The sequence below is a fragment of the Cetorhinus maximus genome, chromosome 14 (genome assembly GCF_964194155.1).
Source record: "Cetorhinus maximus chromosome 14, sCetMax3.hap1.1, whole genome shotgun sequence".
Lineage (NCBI taxonomy): Eukaryota > Metazoa > Chordata > Chondrichthyes > Lamniformes > Cetorhinidae > Cetorhinus > Cetorhinus maximus.
The window spans coordinates 21,961,407-21,974,208 of NC_135892.1; the positions used below are offsets into that span (position 1 = coordinate 21,961,407).

The 12,802-nt window shown below is 47.8% G+C and overlaps 1 protein-coding gene across 5 annotated transcripts in view; it reads right to left on the reverse strand.

Annotated features, from left to right (window-relative positions):
- acss1 (acyl-CoA synthetase short chain family member 1) overlaps nucleotides 1–12,802 on the reverse strand; it is a 75,136-nt gene that overhangs the window by 24,910 nt on the left and 37,424 nt on the right. For all 5 annotated transcript variants that reach the window (XR_013578655.1, XR_013578656.1, XM_078556639.1 and 2 more), the window contains exons 7-8: nucleotides 3,670–3,807; nucleotides 2,509–2,601 (exon numbers count right to left, since the gene is read on the reverse strand). Coding sequence is in view for 3 of the 5 variants with exons in the window: in XM_078556639.1 (XP_078412765.1) it covers nucleotides 2,509–2,601; nucleotides 3,670–3,807 (231 nt within the window). In the remaining 2 variants the exon portion in view is untranslated. The remainder of the gene's footprint in view (nucleotides 1–2,508; nucleotides 2,602–3,669; nucleotides 3,808–12,802) is intronic.

The following is a 12,802-nucleotide window of genomic DNA, read 5'->3' on the forward strand; positions in this document are numbered from 1 at the left end:
TAGAAACAGTTTATCTTTATTTACTCTATTTAAAAACTTTATGATCTGAAATTCCAATATCAAATCTCCTCTTAGCATTCTCCGTTCTAAGGAGAAAAAGCCAATTCTAGTAAATCTCTTCTGTGGTATTTTATCCAACGCCTTTTGAAAACCCCATTAATTTTCTCTGGGAGTATTTCTATCGGCTGGAGGGTCAATAACCAGAAGACATGGATTCAAGGTGATTGGCAAAAGAACCAGAACTGACATGAGGAAAAGTTTTTTTTTGATGCAATGAGCGGTTAAGATTTGGATTGCATTGTTGTTGCCAACACCTCAACATTTTCCACCCTTTCATCAGCAACTTAGGATGCATCCAATCTGGATCTGGACTTATCTACTATAAATACTGCCAGCCTCCCTGGTACCTCCTCTTTATCTATTTTTATCTCATCCAGTATCCCGGCATCCTCCTCATTTACCATAACTTCGCAAATGTTCTCTTCCTTGGTAAACATTGATGCAAAGTACTCATTTAGTACTTCATCCATGCCTCTGATTCCACCAATAGATCTCCATTTTGGTCCATAATCAGCCCACTATTCCTCTGATAGTCTTTTTACTATTAATATGCCTATAGAAAACCTTTGGATTCCTTTCATGTTATCTGCCAACCTATTCTCATTCTGTTTCTTTGCCCCTCTTATTTCCCCCTTCGCTTGTCCTCTGTACTCCTTATATTCCACCTGGTTCTCCCTTGTGTTCCTTGGACAGAACCAGGCTCAACTATCATGCTTGGCTATCCTAAAACTTGGCAAACACTCACCCGTCAAGATCCAGAGGGTGACTGACATTTGTGGAACATATCCCTGGCAAAGAGTCACATTTTCTCAGGGTAGGAGTGCAGGAGGGCAAATGGATGAGAAGAGTAAAGAACAAAAAAATCCATTTACATTAGAATGAAACAATTAATTAAGAACCTAGAAGAGGGACCAAAGCCTATAATACAGGACGCAACAGAGTTGAAAAGAATAAGCAGCTGAGAGGTAAATCAAGAAACAGTGAAAAGATACCACCAAGCTTGTCTTTTAAAGGCCAGTAGCAGAAAGAGAGAGCTAAGGGAGTTAGGAGTTCCGCAGTTCCGAGATCCTGGGAATGAAAAAGCTAAAGTTAGATTAGGTTACTCATTTGTACTATCAAAACCATCATAGTGATACGTGTTTACTGGGCTTTGTGAATACCACATTATTTAGGTAATCCACAGAATCTCCTACCCTCCGACTACAAGGATAATTATAAAGCATTCTGTCAGTTTAACCCTCTTAGTAGTAAGTTCTGAATCAGAGAACATGCTTCATGTTTCAGTTCAGCAGCACTGTCCCCAGGCACCATATTTACATATGTAATCTGTGCAAAGGGTTACATTTTTCAAGGCAGGAGTGCAAGAGGGCAAATGAATTGGAATAGAGTAAATAAAGATAAACTATTTCTATAGGCTGGAGGGTCAATAACCAGAAGACATGGATTCAAGGTGATTGGCAAAAGAACCAGAGTTGCCATGAGGAAAAGTGTTTTTTTAATGTAATGAGCAGTTAAGATTTGGATTGCATTGTTGTTGCCAACACCTCAACATTTTCCACCCTTTCATCAGCAATTTAGGATGCATCCAATCTGGATCTGGTGAAGAAAAAAGAACTATTTACATCAGAATGAAACAATTAATTAAGAACACAGAAGAGAGACCAAAGCCCATAGTATGGGACACCATCAGAATTAAAAAGGTTAGGCAACTGAGAGGTAAAGTAACCCTGATTTCCATATTCAAATAGTCCTTTAGCCTGAATCAGATTTTAGACACCCAGGGCAGTAGGCCCCTTTCTGCATCGGCAGTGTTAACTTGAGACCATTACTGTCCTTCTAACACCAGGCGAAGGCAGTCAAAATCAACTCCTTTCATGGTTTGAATGTTTGGCAACCGTTCTAACCAAATCAGAACTGAAATCCTCTTACAACAACAAAGTGCATTTATTTGGCACCTGTACTATCATAAAAAATAGGATGAAGACATTTCACAGGACAAAATCTGACAAACGTTTGCACAAATGGTGGGGTTTTCTGGCCCCGCCCACCGCCGGGATCGACTGGTCCCATCAAAAGTGAATGGAATTTTGGCTGGGCTGCCGCATCCTGCAAGGAGGGTCCTGCCATGGCGGGGCCAGAAAATCCTGGTCCAAACTAAGAAGGAGATATTAGAATCGGTGTCCAAAAGCTTGGTCAACGATATAGATTTTAAGAAGTGTATTAAAGGAGAGGTGGAGAGGACAGGGATTTACACAGGAATTCTAGAGTTTCAAGCTCGAACAACTGACCAGCAGCAATCAGTGATATATAAAGGAAATGTGGCATGCACAGGAAGCCACATTTGGAGGTATGCTTAGAACTAATTTTAGCGCCGGATGCTTTGGTGGACAATATTCTTAGCCTACTTCGCTGAATGTCCGAATATTCACACATCCGAGCAGTGCTCACCTGTCTGCCACCAAGTATCTACAAGGGTACAACGGCCTTCTCCGACAACCTTCCAGAACCAGTGCCAGGCCTCATGGTTAATAGGTTCCCCTACTGCAAGAGAAAAATGAGCAGCTAAACAATACAGTGTAGATCGCGGGAGCTGCTTCACAAAATTGCAGTTGGGGTGTTAATCCCAGTGAAGACTCATCCTAGAATCCATGAACTGAATGCATACCACATAGTGATTTTAGTTAATCAGTCCTGCTTATTTTCACCATTCCACTCTTAAAATATCCACCCCTTGTGCTGAATTATATACTGAATTAGGAGGAAGGGAAGGTTGCTTAATTCAATGGCTCATTGCTATATTTGTTTAATATAGCAGAAAATGCTGGAAAAACTCAGCAGGTCTGGCAGCATCTGTGGAGAGAGAAACAGAGTTAATGTTTCGAAACCGTATGACTTCTTCTGAAGTAGAGTCATACGGACTCGAAACGTTAACTCTGCTCCTCTCTCTATAGATGCTGCCAGCCCTGCTGAGTTTTTTCAGCAGTTTCTGTTTTTATTTCAGATTTCCAGCATCCTCAGTATTTTGTTTTTATGCTATATTTGTTTGACCTACCAAGCAGGAACTTTTCCCTCCCTGAATATTTGGTCAAAAGTGACCTCTGCTAAAGGGCAGAGTACAAGTGTCAGTCAAGACGAGGTCTAGGTTTAACCTTGAAACTCGGAATTGGAAGTTCAGTCCTCTAGAGCGCTAGTGACCAGTTTCTCTGAGCCCATGTAAAAGAGAGCGAAACTGTACGGGTAAGTACTTAATGAGAGATCATTCCCATAAGGAAGAAAACATCTTAAAATATTTGTACAAGTGCTTGCTAAAACATAGAAGGGTTCCAACTGGCCTTCAGTGAGACCAATTTCACCCCAAGAAATTAAGGCATTATGGCACTATCAGGGCACTCACATGGAAATTCCACTCACAGTAGTTTACCACAAACTAAATAGAGCCTGGCGCGTAATAAAAACACAAAATGCTGGAAATACTCAGCCGATCAGACATTATTAATGGAGAGAGAAACTAGGGGTCTGTAGTTCCCCAGCTTATCTCGGTCTCCTTTATTGAATTGGAGAGTGACATGCTGGCCTCTCTCCAAAGTGAACTGTTAATCTGAGGTTTACCTGTGCCTAGTGTTTTCAAGGATGATCGATCATACTTGGACACCCAGCTGTCTCCATATTTCATCAGCAGGCGAATGGCTGTTGGAGCCCCATAAAACTGATTGATACGTAATCGCTGCACAGTTTCCCAGTATCTTCCTGATAAACAAAGCACAGTGAGAGTTAATAATCACACAATTTAGCTTCCCTGAACTGGGAACAAAATGCATCTAAACTAATCAAATGGACTACCTGAAGTTGTTCGGTGTCAATATATTGGAGAATTAGATGTTCTACTTCATTAATTAATGAATTTGAACTAATTTGAGTTTAGTAGTATAGTTTCAGATCGACTTATGTCATTCTTTCACATTGAGGTCAAGAGTAATATACTTAAATCCTAGATTAGAGTACCCAACTTAAATAAAACCAAATTACCTGGAAAAACTCAGCAAGTCTGGCAGCATCGGCGGAGAAGAAATCAGTTAACGTTTCGAGCCTTCATGGCCCTTCGGCAGAACTGGAGCATAGTTAGAAGAAAGGAGAAATATAAATTGGTTTAAGGTTGGTGGGGGGGGGGGGGGGGGGGAGGGGAAGAGACACATTGAGGGTGTGGTGTGATGTGGAGATGAGCAGATAATCAAAAGATGTCACAGACAAAAGGGTCAAAGAGGTGTTGAAGGTGGTGGTCTTTGTCTGAGAAAAGTGCTAATTAAAAATGGAAGACTGGATATTCAAAGTACAGCTCTAGTGGGGGTGGGGTGGAAAGACTAGAGGTTTTAGTTTTAGATTTAAAAATAATGGAAATAGGTGGGGAAAGAAGAATCTATATAAATTATTGAAAAAAAAGCAGGGGGGTGGGAAAAGAAACGGGGTGGGGATGGGGGGAGGGGGAGTTTAAGATCTAAAGTTGTTGAATTCAATATTCAGCCCAGAGGGCTGTAAAGTGCCTAGTCGGAAGATGAGGTGCTGTTCCTCCAGTTTGCGTTGGGCTTCACTGGAACAATGCAGCAAGCCAAGGACAGACATGTTGGCAAGAGAACAGGGTGGAGTGTTAAAATGGCAAGCGACAGGGAGGTTTGGGTCTTGCGGACAGACCGCAGGTGTTCCGCAAAACGGTTGCCCAGTTTGCGTTTGGTCTCTCCAATGTAGAGGAGACCGCATTGGGAGCAACGAATGCAGTAGACTAAGTTAGGGGAAATGCAAGTGAAATGCTGCTTCACTTGAAAGGAGTGTTTGGGCCCTTGGACGGTGAGGAGAGAGGAAGTGAAGGGGCAGGTGTTGCATCTTCTGCGTGGGCATGGGGAGGTGCCATAAGTGGGGGTTGAGGAGTAGGGGGTGATGGAGGAGTGGACCAGGGTGTCCCAGAGGGAACGATCCCTACGGAATGCCGTCAAGGGGGGTGAAGGGAAGATGTGTTTGGTGGTGGCATCATGCTGGAGTTGGCGGAAATGGCGGAGGATGATCCTTTGAATGCGGAGGCTGGTGGGGTGATAAGTGAGGACAAGGGGGACCCTATCATGTTTCTGGGAAGGAGGAGAAGGCGTGAGGGAGGATGCGCGGGATATGGGCCGGACACGGTTGAGGGCCCTGTCAACGACCGTGGATGGAAAACCTCGGTTAAGGAAGAAGGAGGACATGTCAGAGGAGCTGTTTTTGAAGGTAGCGTCATCAGAACAGATGCGACGGAGGCGAAGGAACTGAGAGAATGGGATGGAGTCTTTACAGGAAGCGGGGTGTGAGGAGCTGTAGTCGAGGTAGCTGTGGGAGTCGGTAGGCTTGTAATGGATATTGGTGGACAGTCTATCATCAGAAATTGAGACAGAGAGGTCAAGGAAGGGAAGAGAAGTGTCAGAGATGGACCATGTGAAGATGATGGAGGGGTGGAGATTGGAAGCAAAATTAGTAAATTTTTCCAGGTCCCTTCCTCTCTCCTCACCGTCCAAGGGCCCAAACACTCCTTTCAAGTGAAGCAGCATTTCACTTGCATTTCCCCTAACTTAGTCTACTGCATTCGTTGCTCCCAATGCGGTCTCCTCTACATTGGAGAGACCAAACGCAAACTGGGCGACCGTTTTGCGGAACACCTGCGGTCTGTCCGCAAGAAAGACCCAAACCTCCCTGTCGCTTGCCATTTTAACACTCCACCCTGTTCTCTTGCCAACATGTCTGTCCTTGGCTTGCTGCATTGTTCCAGTGAAGCCCAACGCAAACTGGAGGAACAGCACCTCATCTTCCGACTAGGCACTTTACAGCCCTCTGGGCTGAATATTGAATTCAACAACTTTAGGTCTTAAACTCTCCCTCCCCCCATCCCCACCCCGTTTCTTTTCCCACCCCCCCCGCTTTTTTTTTCAATAATTTATATAGATTCTTCTTTCCCCACCTATTTCCATTATTTTTAAATCTAAAACTAAAACCTCTAGTCTTTCCACCCCACCCCCACTAGAGCTGTACTTTGAATATCCAGTCTTCCATTCTTAATTAGCACTTTTCTCAGACAAAGACCACCACCTTCAACACCTCTTTGACCCTTTTGTCTGTGGCATCTTTTGATTATCTGCTCATCTCCACATCACACCACACCCTCAATGTGTCTGTTCCCCCCCCCACCCCCACCCCACCTTAAACCAATTTATATTTCTCCTTTCTTCTGACTATGCTCCAGTTCTGCCGAAGGGCCATGAAGGCTCAAAACGTTAACTGATTTCTTCTCCGCCGATGCTGCCAGACTTGCTGAGTTTTTCCAGGTAATTCTGTTTTTGTTTTGGATTTCCAGCATCCGCAGTAGCTTTTAGCTTTTTGTTTTTATCCTTAAATAAAACCAATTAGGTTTGAGAGGGTGAGTTGGCTAAGGTAGATTGGAAAATTAGGTTAAAAGGTATGATGGCAGATAAGCAATGGCAAACTCTTGAAGAAATATTTCATAATTTCAATGAATATGCATTCCATTAAGAAATAAAAACTCCATGAAAAAACATATCCATCTGTGGCTAAATAAAGAGGTTAAGAATAGTGTTAGATTAAAAGTACAGGCTTATGATATTGCCAAGAAGAGCAGCAAGCTTGAGGATTGGGAGAGTTTTAGAAACCAGCAAAGAATGACCAAATAATTGATAAAGAGGGAGATTTTAGAATATGATGATAAACTAGCAAAAAATATAAAAAACAGATTCTGTTTTGCAATACAATTGATGGGGCATCACAGGCTCAAAGAGGGCACTGGGTCCAGTGCCTGGACTGGTCAGGTGATGCTTTGCAATACCCTCCTGCAAGGATCACCGTGATTGTGGTGGTCTGCTGCGCTCTCCATAATATGGCCCTCCGGAGAGGTGTAGATCTTAAGGACTGTGAGGCCCTGGAAGGAGACAGCTCAATACGGAGGAGCAGGAGGTGTGAGAGGAGGAGGAATTAGAGGCAGAGGGAGAGGACGCTAAATATGCAGAGAAGTGCCCTGCTACATGACTATAGCATCTTCCTGTCACCCATCAGGAAGAGGACCTCCCCTTCCTTTTTCTTATGGGGTCAGGCGTACAGCTCCCCTGTGACATCTTCCTTCCCTATGATGTAGTGGAAACTTTGACACAAACTCTGTCCCTCAGGACAACCAGCAACTTCAGTCATGACTGCCTTGGGTGCCTGAGAGCTGCCTTCATTCCTGCTCCCACTAGCTTTAATTGGACAGGAAACTGTCTCTGTATCGATGAAGGACTCACGCCTACAAAAATCTGAACTTCAGTCAGTTTCGCAATGGGGTCAAGTTTCTAATACAAAAACTGACCCAGTTTCTGTTTCCTGAATCCATGGTGAAACTCTGACCCAAATGACAGAATTTAATTCCCTGCCCTGCAGCAAGTTTGGTGGCGAGAGGCATTTAATCAGGTGGGAGGGTGCGGACCCTGTCACCTTCCTGCCTCGGCCCCAATTAAGTCTGTGGTGAGAAAGCTCATGGACAGCCTACCCTCCCCACTCCCAGCCAACTGAGGCCCTTAAAACAAAGACCAATATCACTTCAATTCAATCAACTTTGTCTGTTCTCTGCTCCCATATGATCCATCATAACCTGATCGTTCCTTTACTAATTCTCCATCCTGTTTAATCTATTTTATTATATTTGCTCTCTTCCACCCTTCATTTTTTGGCTGGCTTCCATTCTGTTATGTGATCCTCATTTCTTTGAGTCATCAAAGTTTCTCACACTTCACTGTACCAGTTTTCACAGTTGAGCTTCTGCTTAACAGAAATCTCTTTCCCTTTTTCCCTTTGTTCATTCATCTCACAGTCTGTTTCTGGCTAACTCTCATCTGACAATGGCTGCTTCCTTACTTTACCACAGTAGCCCAACCACAAAATGAAATTTGAGATATAAGATGGATGCCTTGGTATAAATAGTCTCATTATTTCACTGATTGTTCTACAGAATGCTGCACCATGTGTCTCTCTGGTTTATTTGCAGCTTAATAAAAAGAGTGAAACATTTCTCTGAATGAAAGACTTGGTTATGGGCAGTATTTTCCCGTTGGCATGCGGGGGCGGGCCCCGCACGCGTAAAATTACGTGCGGTGATTTCAGGCGAGCGTCCCGACGCCATCGCGATATTTCATTGGGCGGGCGCACGATGATATCCGCTGCGCGCCCGCCATTAATTAACAGGCCACTTAAGGCCCTTGACTCACCAAACAACGCCGATTTTTCGGCGCCCGTACAATCTTTGGGTCGACGCAATGGGCAGGCGGGTAGGACACATTTAATTAAACCTCATCCACGGCCGGGATAAGAGGGCTCACTGGGGTTGCGAGCGTGTTCTCTCAAGTATTGATTTTTCAAAGTTATTGAAACTTGCCTGTGTGATCTGCAATACTTCAAAACGCATACCAGCTGCTTTGTCTGGACTCTTAACCTTCAGGTCAGCACTCTGCAGTGAAGAATCTTTCTTGGGCCTGCAGGTTTCAGGAAGCCTTCCCATAGCCTGGGAATGGGAGCTGAACTGTCCACTGTAGGCATCTCCTCTGAGGAGGAAGGGAGGGGGAGAAGGCCAGGTGTGCACATTCAGCCTCCAGGGGAGCCACCTTTGGGAAGACAGGCACAAGGGGCGCAGGGCCAAGAGGTAGACCAAGGCAGAAGGGGCCACAGAAGACGCCACTATCCTGCTGCCAGGGTATACAAACGGCGAAGCAGCTACCTCAATATGTCTGAGGTGCCGAAGGAGGCTCCGTCTCTCAAGGGAGACGGTCAACTATGTCTGTCAGATGATTGGGCCTGAGATCTCCGCTAACTGTGTGGGTGGACACTCCATGCCAGTGGCTCTAAAGGTCACAGCTGCCCTCAACTTCTATGCCCCTGGCTGCTTCCAGGGGTCGGTGGGTGATCTTTGCGGTGTCTCCCAATCAGTTGTCCACACTTGTGTCAAGCAGATTACAGACACTCTGTTTAGGCTTGCATTGACCTTCATCCGCTACCGTTGGGACCAGGCAAGCCAGACAGAGCGAGCCAGAGGCTTCGCGGCCATTGCTGGCTTCCCCCGCGTTCAGGGTGCAATAGGCTGTACACATGTGGCCATCAAGGTGCCAGCAGGTGAGACCAGTGCCTTTGTCAACAGGAATGGCTTCCACTCCATGAACGTGCAGATAGTGTGTGATCACAGGATGCTGATTCTACAAGTCTGTGCAAGGTACCCAGGCAGCTCATACGATGCCTACACCCTCAGACACTCCCAGGTGCCGGGGCTCTTCAGTGCTCCAGCCCGGCTTGGTGGATGGCTGCTGGGTGACAAGGGCTATCCCCTCATAAGGTGGCTCATGACGCCTCTCTGCCATCCAAGAACAGAAGCTGAACAGCGCTACAATAGGAGCCATGCCTCCACAAGGGCTGTGGTGGAGAGAACCATTGGTCTTCTCAAGATGCACTTCTGATGCCTGGACCGCTTAGGCGGCGCACTCCAATACCCCCCAGATCGCGTGGCAGTGGTTGCATGCTGCGCTCTCCACAATCTTGCACTGGAAAGGGGGGACGCAGTGGATGATGAAGACGTCGACACAGTGGCTGTGGCTGCACACGATGAGCCCAGCATCATGACCTTGAGTCCGAGGATGAGCATGCACAGGGAAATGCTGAGGGGGTAAACGCTGACCCGGGCACACTGCAGGGAGGCAGGGACACCTGGGAGGCTTTAATCCAACGAACCTTCAGCTAGCAAACCACAGATGGACCTCCAGGACAAGCCTGGGCTGCAGGCTCGATACTCGATACCTAAGTGCCAAATCTTCCAGTTTAGGAACAGTAACAAAGGGCCTTGTTAATAAAGCTGAATGTCCCACAAAGCACTCCTAACATTTTTGGAAACCATTCACATGCGGAAGAAAAGAGGCACCTTCAGCCATGGTCACATGTCTGAATTTAATATCACAGGCAAAGAAACTTAACGAAACAAAATGACAAGGGTGTTCCAAATCAAAGCAAATCATAAAGACCTCATCTCGGGCCAACACAAAAGCACCAGTGATAAACCCGCAGTGTGCCTAAGGTGCCTTATGTTTACGTTTCCGGGTACTATGTCTTGGTGCTGCCCCATCACTCGGAGTGGCATCTGAGACAGCTTGCTGACTCTGCTGTCCTGTTGGCCTTGATGACCTTGGTGGTCGTCCTCTGGCCCGTGGAGCCAGTGCTGGGCCTGCCTGGGAGGGAGCTGCCAGTTCCGCAGCTGGCATCTCCCCAGTTGTCGCAGCCTCACCGGATGCTACGGTCACAGGGAGAGGGGCAGAAGAGCTGCCGTCCTCATCTGGAGCGCCCTGACAGATGCCCGCAGAGATGACAAGCAGCTGCTGCGCCAACATGAGGTCGCTTCGAACCTCCCTGCTCACCGTGGATAGGCACCGAGCTGGGAAACTTGGTTCCCACACCATCTCCCACACTGGTACTAACTAGCTGAGGTTAATGCTGATGTGAGGGCTTGCTGGTCAGAGCGCATCCCCAGGAAGCCCTGATTGCTCTCCTGGAAGACGCTCTCCACGAGAGTCGCCATTCTCTCCATGGAGGACGCATGGCGCTTGAACATGTGGCTCACTGCTTCGGCGATCATCCGCATAGACTCCTCCACCACGGAGACCAAACCAAGCATAGCCTCATGTATCTCCCCTAGATGCTTCCGCACACCCGGCTGCATTTCCTGCACCTGCTGTGTTGTGGACGACTCCAGCGACACATCGTCAGGCACCGACTGAGCATGTGCCTGGTCCCCTGCAGTCCTCCAACTGCTGGTGCCATGGCACTCTCTGTCTCTGCCAGCTCCTCCAGCGACTGTGAAATGCCTTCACCGCTGTGCCCTGGGACACTAGCCGATGTTCTAACTCCCATGAAGGTGCTAGTATCTGCGCTGGTGCCTGCCTAGCAGAGATGGTGTGACGCTGGTGAGAATTCAGAGCCCTCAGGTGTGAGAGGGGGCCTCTGCTGCTCCTCCTCCCGGCCCTGCTCCGCTGATGCTGAAAGGAAGAACAAGGACATTGGATCAGTTAACGTGGAGACAATCACAAAGTGCATCCCTGTCCCCCGGATCATTATGCACTCATCCTTCCATAAGCAATGGTCAAGCCATGTTTCAAAATTAAATCACTTAACAGTCAGCACAGCTATGGCTGTCAGGAGAACAATGCTGACCTCACTGCTGGGCATACATACCTGGCCGTGGCACCCCAGCCTCACCGACACCAGTGGACCTGGGCACATGGCGCCTCTCCAAATCCAGGGCATCCTGCTCAAACTGGCTGAGAACGGCTAACTGTGCCTGGCCGCTGCCAGTCCTCACCCGCTCTGCAGCATTATGAGCATTCTTCTCCTGAAAATGAGAGAAGAGCATTGATTTGTGCAAATTGTACATGGACTCTCTTCACCACAGCCCGCCCCAACCAAAGTGGGACATATCAGTGCTCCAGTGCCTCCTCACCCCGCTGCTGCCGATCACTCTCATAAGGGCATTAGGCCTGTTCCCCAACCCCACCCCCCGTAATGGCCACATGCTGCCTACATCACATTAGGCACCACATGGTATATCCTTCCATAGCAAGGAGGCACAAGCACATGGAGTGCAGAGGACAGAAGATGGTTCGTTGCCACGCCACCTTGAAGCTCCCCTCCCAACATGTCATCATCCTGACTTGGACATGTCCTGCAGTTCAAACACAGTGCCTAGGTGCAGCTCCTCCAGGTTGTCCCCAAAACAGTCATGTGGGTCTCACATGCTGCGGGCGCAGAACCCATCTCTTCACCACTCTCTCAGGCTGACCTTGGCATGGGCAATATCTGCTGGCCCAACCAGCAAAGGACACATGTCATCAATGATTCAGTGCAGTCACTACACTCAGACTTGGGGGGTGCAGCAGGGGGGAAAGCCAACCTGTTGGGTTAAGTGACCAATGCCAACACTGTCCTCACCCTTCCAGAGCGCAACAAGTCGTTGAAGCGCTTGCGACACTGAATCCAGGTGCTCCACACCACATCACGGGAGCTCACCACCTCTGCCACCTCCTCCCAGGCATGTTTCATCATGTGGGGGGGGGGCCTCCTCCTGCTCTGGGGAACCAGCACTCCCGCTGTGCTGCCACCCCTTGAGGATGGCAGCAAGGCAGTCATCGAAAAAAACGAGGGCCACACTGGCCTGCCGCCATACCCTACGGTCTGGCCTGCCCCGATGGCCTACCCTCCAGACTTGCATAACCTCCATTGCCCTTCTGCAGAGCCCTTTGCCCAGCCATTGTGAGCAGCCTTTCCAAGGCTGTCAGGCCTTCCTTTATACAGGCCACCGGGTCGCCATTGGACCAGCGGCTGAGCTCGCCCGCTGCCGCCTGCCCACTCCCGCTATGCACGGGAGTCGTGAAGTATGCTGGGCGAGCCTTAATTGGCCTGCCCGCGTAAAATGGCGGTGCTCCCACTCTGCGCACCACCCCCCCCACCCCCCCCCCCCTCCCCGACTATCCAGAAAATTCTGCCCTATGTGGAGAGACTAGGGTAGCCAGGATCGTTCTCCTTATAGCAGAGAAGGTGAGGTGAAGATTCCATATAAGTGTTCAAAATTATGAAGCATTTGGATTGAGTAAATAGAGAAGACATGAGAACATTTTATGCAGCAAGTTGTTGTGAACTACAATGCATCAGCTTAAAT